Below are 14,117 nucleotides of genomic sequence, written 5' to 3'. Positions count from 1 at the left end.
CAATTACACAAGAATATACAGTAATGTCCCTGCCTACAATTAAACACATTCACTTACCAAAGTGAAATCGGGAGCATCTGCTGTGGCAAATGGGTGCAAGCCTTTGACCACAAACTTAGTCACTGCTCGGTGACATTCGTCTATCCTGGCCTGAAAGGAGACGCTACCAGGTAGACTGCAGCGAGAACTGCCAGCATCTGAGCCAGCCGGACTCTGTCTGTCTCATCATGGTCACCTAAATGCACAGTAATGGCAGGTTTTGTAAGAAGGCAGATCGCGCTAACATAATATGCACTGTTAGTTGATTATTTACCTGCCGCATTAACACGAGAGGACGTGCAAACGTTACCGCTGCTGCTCGGTTGAGATTCACGAGTCCGGAGCGGAATTAAAAACACGACATTCATTTAAGGTCATCGCGTGTTTTGTGAGCAAATGCTTTTGATATTCGTAGTGTTTCCTCCCTTAAATGAAATATCTACTTTGCAAGTATTGCAAGTTGCCCTGTTGTCATCCGTTCTCGTAAAGTATAACCAAACTTTTGAGCGTTTGAGCCGCTTAGGCGCCGTGTTTCCTGCCGGGTAAATGAAGCGCCACAACGTGGTGACGTCATTCGGGGCGACTGGAATCGATAAGGGAATCCTTTGCAAAAATGGCAAACGATTCCAAGGAATTGAAACAGTGGGAACCGGTTGTCAACAAGAACCGGGTTTCGATACCCATCCCTAATTAGTCCATGGGAATACAAACTTTTCTTTTTACTTTGCCCCCACACCTGAACAGGAAACTTAATATGTTAGGGTAATAAAGTGGTTTTAGTGGGAGGGAAAATCTTCAGTTTGGTTGTAGTGACACAGTATGGTGAAATGATCACAAATAAAAATAATTTCTTTTGTGAGTTCAAATGGATTTTCTTTTGTTCACAGCCTATGATCAATGGATCAACTGTGATCATGAAACTACATAAAGGTTTACTGCTCTTAGTGGAACTGAATTCAATAAGATAAAAGCAGCTTAGCTCAATTCCATTCCCTACACTTACAATATACTGTTTATACTGTGTTTTTACTAGGCAGAATAAACAGTATTGAATTCTGTGAATAAATCTAAGCATGTTCAGTTTAAATTTGAATACATCTGAGCGACACTTGATATAACCTCACACTGACTATGAACACCACAGCCACTGTGGACCAGTCCAACACAGTCCTTTACTGTCATGGTACTGGGTCTATGATCCAGTGTTTCTGTTCCTTAGGCTTTTACTGGTATTGTTTAGGTTTCTACTTTAATCATTTGGATTTCTAGTTGTTTAATTATTCTGCTCAGATTATATTGATAGATTCTAATCCCTACGTTTCTGTTACTGTGCTTCCCCTGTATCCTACGTTTCATATCTAGTCTCGCTTGTCTTCATGTTCGTTTATCTCCAGTATCTGTTTTCTGTGTTTTCTTTCGTTTTCCCCAGTCAGCTATGTTCTTAAGTCTGTTGAAGATGGAGAACCAGCTTCAGCAGAATAATGTCAGTAAAGTCTGGAGAGGTCTTAGAACCATCTCGGGCCACAAAGATCAAAACTCTCTGCCTGTGGGGGATGTGAGGCGGACAAATGAACTGACTCTTTTCTTTAACAGGTTTGATTCATCCAGGATGCAGTCTCCAACACCGGCTGCAGACTCACCCACCCCCACTGCTGCTGTTCCACCTCTGAAACCTCAGCCACTTCACACCTTCTCCACTCACCACGGTCACTACTCCCCATCCCCATCCCCAACCACAGCACCCAGTACACATCCTGCACAAGGTTCCTGCCTGTCTCTCTCAACTACCCAGGTTAGGAGGGAACTGAGGAGGATTAAAGCCAAGAAGGCAGCGGGTCCAGATGGCATCAGCTCAAGGGTCCTCAGGTCCTGCGCAGACAACTGTGTGGGGTGATGGAGCACCTCTTCAACCGGAGGCTGAGGCTGGGGAGAGTCCCACGGCTCTGGAAAACCTCCTGTGTTGTACCAGTGCCAAAGACCTCACGCCCCAAGGACCTCAACAGCTACAGGCCGGTGGCTCTGACATTCCACCTCTTGAAGACCCTGAAGCAGCTGGTCCTGTTACAGCTTCTGGCCCTGGTGAGCTCATCACTGGACCCACTTCAGTTCGCTTTCCAGCCTGGCACTGCAGTGGATGATGCTTTCATTCATCACCTACATTGTTCCCTCTCTCACTTAGAGCCCGCTGGGAGCACTGTGAGAATCATGTTCTTTGATTTCTCCAGTGCTTTTAACAGCATTCTGCCCATGGTCCCGAAGGACAAGCTGGAGAACTCAGGAGTGGACCATCACCTTACAACATGGATACTGGACTACCTCAGTGACCGACCACAGTATCCCTTTAGCGTTCTGCTCAACGATATGGTAGAGCACATTTTCAGGCCCTATATCTAACTGAGGCTTTCACTGAAATTGACCTTCCTTATTGAGTCTTTTCTACCAATAGTTTTACATCTGTAATGCCAAAAAATAAATAAATAAATCCACCAGAAGGCACTGTGAATGGAAACTGTTAAACTGTTGGCTCTTCTTATACCTCTCCCAACCAGGAAGTCAGAAACAAAAACCCATCCAACATATTTTGAGTGTTTTTGATGAAACTAAGGTAGGATGATATAATCTTTTGATATATGATAGTGTTAGATGACTTACTAAACAGATGTATGTCACTTGACACCATTAAAAAAGTGAAAATAAATGTTTAATAATTTTTTTAAAAGGTGGTCAACCAAACGGTTGATTTGTCACTTTATGGTGCTACTGCTGATATAACCTAAATGTTATTTAAATTGATTTTTTGACATAAATTCAGACCACTAGACCCATTGTGTTTATCCGTTGCTATTGATAAATCACATTAAGTGTTTGCACAGCAAGAATATGGTGAATTTCCTCAGTAAGTCATTTTTGTAACTTTCTGAGTTAATATTAACAATTATTGTAAAAATCAAGAATAACATGTGGAAATCAGAAATATCAAAACTGATTTCCTTTTAACCAAATTACAGTAGCTGGTAAATTAATATTACTAAGTTGTCAAAAATTTTATTTCATGTTTAACAAGTGCTATATGGACTATAAACAATTATATGGCTAAAAATCGCATGGTTCTGTGGCATGATACTAATGATACCATCCACCTTCAACCACAGTGTGTTTGAGGTCATGGTTTCATATGAAGCCACAAGGGCTGGCACTCTCCACCACTATATTGCAAACAAACCAGATGAGTGGGGCTTTAAATTGTTCTGCCAAGCAAGTTTATCTGGCATCATCCACGACATGCTGCTGTATCAAGGGGGGTCTACATTCTTCAATGTTCCCCTCAGTGAAAAACAAACAGAAGCTATCTCTAAGGGGCCAAAGTTGTAAAAAAAAACCAAAAAACACTATGCAAACCCATTAAAGAACCTCAGCTCAGAACCTACAGGCTCTAATGAAGGTCTGATTGCAATATAATGGTTTGACACCAAATGTGTCAACCTCCTAAACAATGCCTGTGGGTTCATGGTTTTTTCATCGGTCAAACGGTAGAGCAAAGAGACCAATGCAAAGATCACCATCCCATGCCCATCACTCATCCCTGTATATAATTAACATATGGGGGGAATTAAGCTTTCTGATATGCTATTACACCTGTATAAGACAAGTTATAGTTATAGTAAGTAAGTAAGTAAAGTTTATTTTATTAAGTGCTTTTCATGGACAGGCCGTCACAAAGCGCTGTACAAAAAGATTAAAATGAACAGAAAGTTAAGTCACAGAATAAGATATAATTAACAAGTTAAGGAGATGGCAAATTCCACGGTTCGGATACATCCTTAACTTGAATACCTGGTCTACAAGAGGGACTGTGCTCTACTGGATCAGAAACCGCAACTCTCAAAAGGTTTCCACCTGGCTGTGTCTGAACCAAGTTAACAAGCCAGCATCTAGAGTTAGACAACCATGATCCAGCTCTTCAAGACCACAGAATAAATGCTACACCCTAAAACCCCAACGACCAAAACCACAAGCAGATGTGCTCGATTTGCACTGTTTTTATTTTATTTTTATAAAAAAAAAAAAGATTTTGCATAGTAGCATTCATTTAGAAGTGGCCTGAATGTGAGTATTTTGTGCTATTGCACATTTTTCACGTTTGCAGATTACAAAAATATGTATTTTGTTGTTTGATATAATACTTTCCTTTGATGAAATGAATACAGCAATATTCACTGGCATGCTACTAGAAATAAACTGTATCAAATGCCCTGGATAGTTTTTGTCAGTAATTTAATTATAATTTGGCCCTTTATTAGATTTTTTCAACTGTATTATCTACTGTACTTGTATTTGCATTATTTCATTTCATACTTTTACCATTAAGTGAAATCTCAACCATTTGGTAGAGATCAATAATTTGAAAACTAATTTAAATTTTTTTATTTTGAAAAAAAATATTGATTGTGGTTATTATTCACCCAAGTCATTAAGAAATGCAAACAAAAAAATTTTCCATTGCGTTTTTTTCTTGGTGTGGACCTCAAGGGGGTATGTGAGAACTCAGGGCTGTGTGTCGGACAGGGTCGTCTGCAGTACGGGGGCCCCACAGGGAACGGTTCTGGCTCCGTTCCTCTTCACCATCTACACTGCAGACTTCTCCCACAACTCCACCCAGTGCTTCCTGCAGAAGTTCTCTGATGACTCTGCAATAGTTGGCCTCATCACTGATAGGGGATGACAAGGAGTACAGAGAACTGACACAAGACTTTGTGGACTGGTGCCAGCTGAACTACCTCCAGATCAACGCCAGTAAAACCAAGGAGTTGATGGTAGACTTCCGCAGGCACAAGCATTCTCCACTGCAACCACTGAACATCCAAGGTATGGACATTGAGACTGTGGACAGCTACAGGTACCTTGGTGTTCATCTGAACAATAAACTGGACTGACTCATAATTCAGACGCCCTCTACAGGACAGGGCAGAGCAGGCTGTACCTGCTGTGGAGACTCAGGTCTTTTGGCGTGAAGGGCCCACTCCTGAAGACCTTCTATGACTCTGTGGTGGCCTCAGCCATCTTTTACGGTGTGGTCTGCTGAGGCGGCAGCATCTCTGCTGGGGACATGAAGAGACTGAACAGGCTGATCCACAGGGCCAGCTCTGTTCTGCCCTCTGGACCCAGTGGAGGTGTTGAGTGACAGGAGAATGGTGGCTAAGCTGTCATCCCTGTTGGACAACATCTCCCACCCCATGCAGGAGACTGTGACAGCACTGAGCAGCTCCTTCAGTGGCAGGCTGCGGCAGACAGACCCACACGCACATCCAAAACACAATGATAACTTTCACCCTGTCTCCCTAATGTGCAACAGTACCAAGTGCAATTTTCCCAATAGAGCAAAGTATTTTATTCTTTTTGTATAGCATGTTATTCTATCTTATCTTATTCTACTCGGTTTTTTTCTTTTTTTCTTAATTTTTACTGCTCTTAACATTTCTGCTGTGACCAAAAAAATTTCCCACATGTGGGACTAATAAAGGTTTATCTGATCTTATTCTTCCCTGGTCCTAGTATCAAGTCCTGTGTCTCAGTGTGTGACTCATGTTTCCTATTTTACTTTGATAGTCCCTTGCCCTATTTTTAGTTTACTCATTTTTGCTTCCTCTCTGTCTTGTTATGACAGATTAGCTCCAGCTGTGTTTCCCTCCTGTTTCTCATTCCCTTGTTATCCTCTGTATATTTAGTCTTGTTTTCATTTGCCTGTTGACACATCATCCCATGTTCCTGTGTATGTTTCCTGTCCTCCAGGTTATTTCTGAGTTTGTTCCTAGTCTAAGTTCTATTTTTCAGATTTAGTTTTTATTTCACTTCTATGTTTCATTTGGATTTTTTCACAGCAATATAGCTGCTTCTTTGAGTTTATCCTGTTTCGTTTAAGTCCTGCATTTGGGTCCCGCACCACCAGGACATTTACTGTACATTCATCACAGTTGCACCCTGACAGGGTCTCCCAAAGCAAACTGGTCCTGGAAGAGTGGCTAGACAAAGAGTAATTCAGTCAACCCCTTTGTGAGAGAAAAAAGCAAGTGTATTCTGGAGTAGGGTTACTGGGCCCCACCTTTGAACTAGAAAATCAGACTCATTCCCAGTGTGGGTTGGACTCTGCCTGGGCTAAAGCACTTCTGGATGGATGCAAACTGCATTTCGTTGCCCTGTACCTGTGCATGTGCAATGACAATAAAGTTGAATTCTTTTCTTCCCTTTGTGACCAATTTTGCTCTGTGTTTTTATGGATAGAATTTCTACTCATAGCCAGGTGGCAAAAGGCTACCATTTTAGTGGCCATAGAATTGCATCTCTTATTTTTTCAGATTATTCTGCATGGTTCTGTTGGTCTTATCAGGCAGTGGCCTTTAGCTCACACTGGAGTGGTTCTTAGCTGAGTGTGAAACAGCAGATATAAGAATGAGAACATCCAAGTCGGAAGCTATGGTCCTCAGCCAGAAAAGGGTGGAGTCTCTACTTCAGGTCAGGGAGAAGTGACTGCCCCAGTGGAGGAGTTTAAGTATATCAGAGTCTTGCTCATGAGGCATGAGATTGTCAGATGGACTGGGGCCAAAGTGGTTCAGTGATTTGGGCATCTGACAAGGTGAGGTGTTTGAGGCATGTGCCATTGGGAGGAGGCCTTGGGGCAGACCCACTACACTGGACAAATCAGCTGGCCCAGGAACACCTCATGTTTCCCCAGATAAGGTGGAGGAGGTGGCAAGAGAGAGATCTGGGTATCCTTGCTGTGACAACTGCCCCTGTGACTCAGATAGATGTAAGAAAATGGGTGGATGGATAGATGCATGCAGATGCGCAGAGTACACTGAGAGAGAAAGAGAGAGAGAGAGAGAGAGAGAGAGAGAGAGAGAGAGAGAGAGAGAGAGCTGTGCAGGAAGTGTGATTTTTATTGTGGTGGAGGGAATTCATGACAATTTTTATCAAACGTGAAGCATAATTTGGATCTTCTTTTGCTGCTGATTCAGTGAACTTTGGGGATGAAACCTGCATCTTTAGAATCTGTTAGATGTTGGCTTTCAGCTCAGATGGCATGCCTGCGTATGTGCCATCAGGTGAACAATGCTCTGTGTTTACATCTTTGTGCTGAATCCGTGTAACTGCTCTCATTTACTGTTTTAGCTGTTTAGTGGTCATTAAAATAGTTTTGTGAGCTTTAACCTGAGATTCTGGCATTTCTGGCAAAGTCCATTTACATTTAAAAAAATCGATTTGAGATTTAATGACTCGATATTGCTTTATTTAAGATAAAATTAATTTGACTTGGGAAAATCGTTTTTTAAAACCCAATCCTATTTCTGCATCCTTATTTTAACTTTAAGAATAGTAAAAAGAAAGTGTCAGTCATATGCAGTCCCACAGCATAAGACTTTCAGATAAATCTAGCACAATAGCTGATATTGTGAATAAATCTGACAAGCCAGCCTTATTTGCCATAAAGGAGAAATTGACATGATATAGAACCTTGAGTTCTTCTCAGGTGGCTGTAACTCAGATAGTAGCGCAGATCCTTTCCTAATTGAAAGGCTGGTGGTTTTGATCCATGGCTGCTCCAGTCTGCATGTCAAATATCCATGGACAAAATACTAATACCAAGTTACCCTCTGATGTATGAATATTAGAAAGAAAGCACTTCAGTAGAAAGAAGTGCTTGGCTGAATGAGGCAAGTTGTATAAAGTGCTTTGACATTTGATTAAATATTTCTATTAAAATATAATAATTTTGGTTTGGCTTGAACACTAAGGTGAAACATAACTTTTAGTTGCACATTTGTCAACTTTACTGAAACCCTTAAATGTACCCTAGGTTAACCCACACCACTGTACAGGAAGGTGGTAAATCTGCTGATAAAACCGGTTTCAATAGCTTGCTAGTTGAGCTGATATTTGAACCATGCTGATAAAAAAACTGAAATGCCTTGATTATCTGTCTCATACATAAACACATACCCAGCCAGATGCAGCTATATCATAAAAACTACACAATGAACTTAGGCTGCTGCCCCCGCGACCCGGCCTCGGATAAAGTGGATGAAGATGGATGGATGGATAGATGAACTGAAGGACCTGAAATTTTGGTGTGCATGTTCATGGTTTCAAAATGACCGCTTTTCTGAACTTAACAGAAAGATTTTATTACATATTCACCAATCTATTTTTGTTATTAGCAAGGAAAAAAATCTTGCTACACTGAAAATGGTCAGCAATGACCTCCCGCATGCTTCTGTAAATGTGAAAACAAGAGTTGCAATTATCTGTGTTCGTTTTAACGTTTTAACACTTTGCAACAGGATTAACAAGACATAAAAAACACAGTTTGACTTAGCTGGTCGAGTACACCACTCACTGATGGACCTGCTATTATGTAACTGTATGGTCTCTGTACACCCAAAACCAAATACCTTAGTTATGAGGAAAAGAGACAAGAGTACTAAGTACTGTAACAACACTGAATAAAAAAAGGGTTTTTCAGTTCATGTTCTTTAGGGGGGAAAAAAGCAGTCTGTCTCCACTCAGTAAACAACCTACTTGGGCTTTTGTTTGTGTGTGTGTACACACTGGGTACATAAACTGGACTTTGAGCCAGAGTTTGCACTAGTGAAGAGAGAGTGACAGAAAAGCCTAGATCTACTGAAAAGTGAAAAAGAAAACAGTGATTGCAGTAAAAGCTGAAAATAAAAGGCAAATATAATGTACTAAAGACTAAAATGGGGTGTGGTGGCTCAAGTGGTAGAGCACATCAGCTACTGATTAGAAGGTCAGTGGTTCGATCCTTGGCTTCCCCAGTCTACATGTCAAATATCCTTGGGCAAGATACTAACCCCAAGTTGCCCTCCGATGCATTCATTGGAGTGTGAATAAATGTGAATGTAGATTAGTTTGCACTTGTGTTTAGAAGTGAATGAGGCATGTTGTATAGAGCGTTTTGAGTACTCCGGGAGAGTAGAAAAGCGCTATATAAGAATCAGTCCATTTACCATTTAAAATAACTGAATATATTTTAATAATAATCCATTGTTCTAATCCCAGGTCTTTTCTTTAAATGAAAATAAAACATAAATCTTTCACTATGATGTAAACGTTGCCTCAGCCCAAGGCTATTAAACTTTTATTAGCCAGTACCAAATCAACATCCTTCACTACACCAAGGCAAAAAAACAACAACAAAGTTCCAACATTAGCAAATCCTAATTTTTTCAATGAGACGTTTTGTTGCACAAGGGAGCTCAGGGGTTAAAACAGCTGTTCTGTGAGGAACTGTTATCACTCAGGAGAACAGGTAACAACCATCCCACTATATGGGATATTATAACAGCTGCCTATTTCATTATAAAAATCATCTTGTGCTAAAGAGAACCTTTCTAAAGACCTTCATTAATCAGTTGTATAAGTTAAGGCAAAGTACACTAATACGAAGAACCAAGTCATATTTGCTTTCCACTAAGCTACAGACTAAAGACTACAGAAGTGGCTTTAGCTCAGGAGGTAGAGCAGGTCATCTGCTAATCAGAAGATTGGCGATTACCAGAATACTAACCTACTAACTAAGTTGCTCTTGGATGGATCTGTTGGAGTGTGAAAGCTAGCTATAAGCACTTACATAGAAAATACATACTGATGTATGAATGGGAGAGTGAAGCGAATGCTTTGACTGCTAAGATGGAAAAGCATTATATAAGAACCAATGCATTTATTGCAACAATTGCACATTCCAAAGTCATTTAATAGATCTATGCTGTTCAATACACAATGTATTTCTTCCATAACAAGCAATTATATATGAACCTTTTGTAATGTTCAGTTACTGACCTTAAAGGCAAATTTGCAGGTGATGTTTTCTGAAAGCTCTACTCCTCCAATCTGGAAACTGAGCAGGGGCAGACTCCCTAACACTGTATCCTCTTTGTCATCTGTGAATAAAAAAATTAAAAATGTAAAAAAAATATCCAGAATATTACACTTGAGTAGTGCTACAAATATGTGAGAGAAATAGCAATTACAGCTTGGGTTAGTAAAAATTGGCAGGATTAAGAAACAATAAAAGGAAGCAGGAATGTCTAGCCCAAACATGACTGGAATAAGAACTGCTCTTCTAGGACACCCAGCAATCCCCTCAGCTTCCACATTGAAAGTTTCCCACAATATAGGTCCATAATGGTCTGAACAAGCCTGTGATATGCAGTGACAAAGGCACAGACATTCTTCCTCACACATACCCAAAGGTATCCAGTGGAGATAAACAGGCGTACTGTAGAAGGGGCGTACCAGCACTGACTAAAGAATAAAACACATGAAAATTGAAGTAGTTTGAAAAATAATCAGTGTTTTCCTACCTCTTAAATCGCAAATGTAGCTGCGCACCGACAATTTTGCTTTGGCTGAGTGTGTGCCTTTACGTGTAGGCGTGCACTACAGAGAAAAATAGAGACAACAGAAAAGGGCAGGGAAGCAGAGAGACGGAGGGAGCGACAGGGCGAGAGCTCTAAAGGGAGGGGGAAGGGCTTGTGCAATCACAGAATACACAGATCCCTGCTCTGTGTGCCTATTTGTGTGAGATAATCATCAGCCCATGTGACTAAGTGTTGCAAGAATCTAAGCCCAGCCAGCTGAACCTGCTGCTTGCCTGCACCAATGAGACTCAAGCAACGCATGTGCTTGCATGTTTGAGCGCTTCTTCAATTCTGCTCATTGCTCCCATGCATATGTGAAAAATGTATTGATTTATTATATTTATAGACTGGAGCCATAAGACAAGATAAACCTAATCCCACATGTGGGAAATCTTTTGGTCATGGCAGAAAGTACAAGTTAAGAGCAGTAAAAATTAAGAAAAAAAGGGGAAAAAACAGTAGAATAGAATAACTATACAAACTAGAATAAAATACTATATACAATATAAAAAGTACTATGCAAATAGAATAAAATACTTCGTTCTATTTGGAATATTACTATTGAAAAAGTACATGGCAGTAGTGGTCGATAAGACTGAAAAAGCAGAACTATTTGAACAGAAAACACAATGTATGCAAAAATGGTGCAGTGCACAAAATAAATGAATGAAAACATTTTACAACGTTAAACTAAATAGTCCCAGAATGTCTCTGGGACATTTTACTGTATGGTATAGTATTTTTAAAATCACACAGACAATAATTAACATTAATGTTAGTAAAGGAAGAAGCCAGAACTTTTATGTGAGGTTGAGAGGTACCATGCAAATAAAGGTAGGACCACATCAATACACAGTCTTGTTTCTGGAACTAGTCTCCTGGGAAGAGGCTGGACTCATTTCCACTCCACCATTGGTAAGGTCATTATACTTCAATGTCTGTACATTGGGATTTTTGGTAGGCAAGAGGACTGTTTCCTTGACTTGGTTTGCAGCCTAGGTCAAACCTATGTTGATGTTTTTGTAAATGTATCATCAGATTCGCAGCCATATGGTCTTCTTATTTCATACGAGTAGTGAGTCACTTAGTTGGGTGATGAGAGGAGCAGAACGGCATAGGAGCATTTGGGATCAGCCAAATATACCAACATTTTTAAAGGACTTCTTTGTTTCCTCCACAGAACGCATTTCAGTCCCACAGAGATGTTCAGAGTGTAGGGATTTGGCCATCTGAGAATGGGGTCAGTGAAGTAAATAAACATATCTTTGTTGACAAAGCCGTCCTAGCCATCCTCACCCGAGAAACTGATACAGTTGCAGGGAATGGCTGGGCCTTAGCTATCCTGGGAGCAGGAACACAAGGACAAACAGCAGTGGCAGACTGTGTGGTTTTCTTTTGAGATGACCCAAATGTGGACTTTAACAAAGAGTGTGTAGTTTATTATGGCAGATGACAAAAACAGGTTTTCACAGTTGACGAACATCATCTAATCATACCTTTATAATTTTCCGGAGAGGTCTAGCTTAGTAACGTATGTAGCATTAACCTTTCTGTAATCAGTACAGAAACGTGGGATGTTATCTGGTTTGGGCACCAAAATACAGGGCGAACTCCATGCACTGCTACTGGGCACAGCTAACCCATGTTTAACTAGATATTCAACTTACTGTTACATTAAAACCAGTTGGTTGGTAGGATTCACTCTATAGGTGTGTTGTTTTATTGCCTTATCAACTTCCACAACGATGTCATCACCAATGTTTGCCGAGGATAGTCAGAAAAAAGCAGCAGATTAGCTTTCATCAAATCGATGATATCTTTGAGGGTGGAATCCAGTGATGGGAATAACGGCGTTACAAGTAACAGCGTTACTAACGTCGTTAATTTTTTTAGTAACGAGTAATCTAACTAATTGCTATTCCTATCGTTACAACGCTGTTACCGTTAGAAAGAAAGAAAGGAAGAAAGAAAGAAAGAAAGAAAATGCGGTGCGGTCGCGTTACTATTTTTCAACAAACAGACGGTTGAAGCTGTCTTTAGTCTACCGCACCTTATATCAGTTGAATGGAAGTAGCTGTCTATGTAAGTAATCTGGGCGCTACAGCTTTAAGCAGCTGTGCACGCTCCTGCGGGCAGCAATCACTGTCTGGTAGATGATCACTTTTTGGCACAACACCTGGAGCTCAGGGGGCAAACCAATCGCATGAGTGCTGCTGTTTGGCTGAGGAAGAATAAAGTAGTCTTGGTAAGCCAATCACATGACCACTTTAAGATGACAAAGCAACAAGGTGATATATACCAGTTTTTAAATTGTGTTGATAGTCCACGTAAAACCAGAGTCATGATAAACAATATATACGTGTTTTTTCTTCAATAGTTTTGTCACGTTTACTGTCTAAGGACAGCGCGGCGAGCACTCTCTGCTTATGAGCAAAAAATAAAAATACAAAAAAAAACAGCCCGTTCATGTTGGTGGAAAAAGGCACCATGTCGACCAATCAAAAAATGATATGGCAAAATGACTGCTGCTGCTGCTGGAAGTTCTATGCATTAAAGAATGCTACCACAGTTGATAAATCCCAGCCATTTTCTTCGCCGTGACTTCCTGTCAGGATTTGTGTTGTGTGGAGGCGAGGAAGTGACCCAAACGCAGGACTCGTGGATAATGAAGAACGGAAGATTGTTTATTACAAAGAGTGGATGAACAGGGCAGGAACGAAAGGACTGACTGGCTGAAAGACTGGATGGCTGGCTGAACTGAACGCAGGCAGAAACGACAACATAACATCAATGACACAACAGTGAACAAGTGGAAACAGAGGACTTAAATACACAGACTGATAAGGATGATAATGAGAGACCGGTGAGTACACAGCTGAACATAATCTGACTAACGACACAAGAGACGAGCTGACACAGGAAAAGCAGGAAGTGAGAACATTGATGTGGCAACATAAACTAAACCTGACAAAACTGAAAGCACTGGGTCAAAGACCCAGGAACTCTGACACCTCCCCACAGTTTCTCAAGCACAGCACAGGTGTAGCACTGAATTTAGACTTTTGTTTAGGTCCTATGAAAAAACATATAATTCAATTCAATTCAATTAAACTTTATTGATCCCGAAGGTTGACCCCGAAGGAAATTGGATTAAGGCTGCCGACCTTTTGCCAACTCCATCTTACCCTTCCGACCATACATACATTACACAACATCACATGGGGAAGACAGGTCAGAGAGGTATATCAATGGAAAATGCACTACATGAGGAAAGACAAGGAGAAAAAAGAACTCCAACAGGGAGCTCAGTTTGAGAACAGAAAAAAACCTCAGTAAATAGCACATGAATCATAACTCACAACATAGAAGACATAAGCTTCAAAGGTGTTTGGAGGGGGTGGGGGGTGGGTGTAGGTCTGTGTCAGTGTACATGTGTAGGTGTGCGTGTGTGTGTTCCATGTTCAGCCGAGAGAAAGTGTCCCTTCACCCGGTTAGGCAAAAGTCAACAATCTTCGGTCGACGCGGGTGACCTTGAATGAGGAGGGAGAGAGTCACAACAGTCTTATTATCTAAGGGAGAATTGTTATTCCCATCAGCTTTTGCCTTGAGCATCCAGCTGGTGCCAGGGGGGCCACATGAGAT

At 40.9% G+C, this 14,117-nt stretch overlaps 1 protein-coding gene across 1 annotated transcript in view; it reads right to left on the bottom strand.

Annotated features, from left to right (window-relative positions):
* plekha6 (pleckstrin homology domain containing, family A member 6) overlaps window positions 1-14,117 on the bottom strand; it is a 75,183-nt gene that overhangs the window by 59,457 nt on the left and 1,609 nt on the right. Inside the window, exons 2-4 of the mRNA XM_085275451.1 lie at window positions 11,772-11,817; window positions 10,419-10,494; window positions 9,895-9,995 (exon numbers count right to left, since the gene is read on the bottom strand). Coding sequence (XP_085131577.1) covers window positions 9,895-9,995; window positions 10,419-10,494; window positions 11,772-11,817 — 223 coding nt within the window. The remainder of the gene's footprint in view (window positions 1-9,894; window positions 9,996-10,418; window positions 10,495-11,771; window positions 11,818-14,117) is intronic.

The sequence above is a fragment of the Mchenga conophoros genome, linkage group LG5, assembly GCF_057382185.1.
Source record: "Mchenga conophoros isolate Kocher_MC1m ecotype Shallow Benthic linkage group LG5, M_conophoros_male_GT1.1, whole genome shotgun sequence".
NCBI lineage: Eukaryota > Metazoa > Chordata > Actinopteri > Cichliformes > Cichlidae > Mchenga > Mchenga conophoros.
Note: the sequence above shows the minus strand (reverse complement) of the source record. Positions and strands in the feature narration are given on the sequence as shown.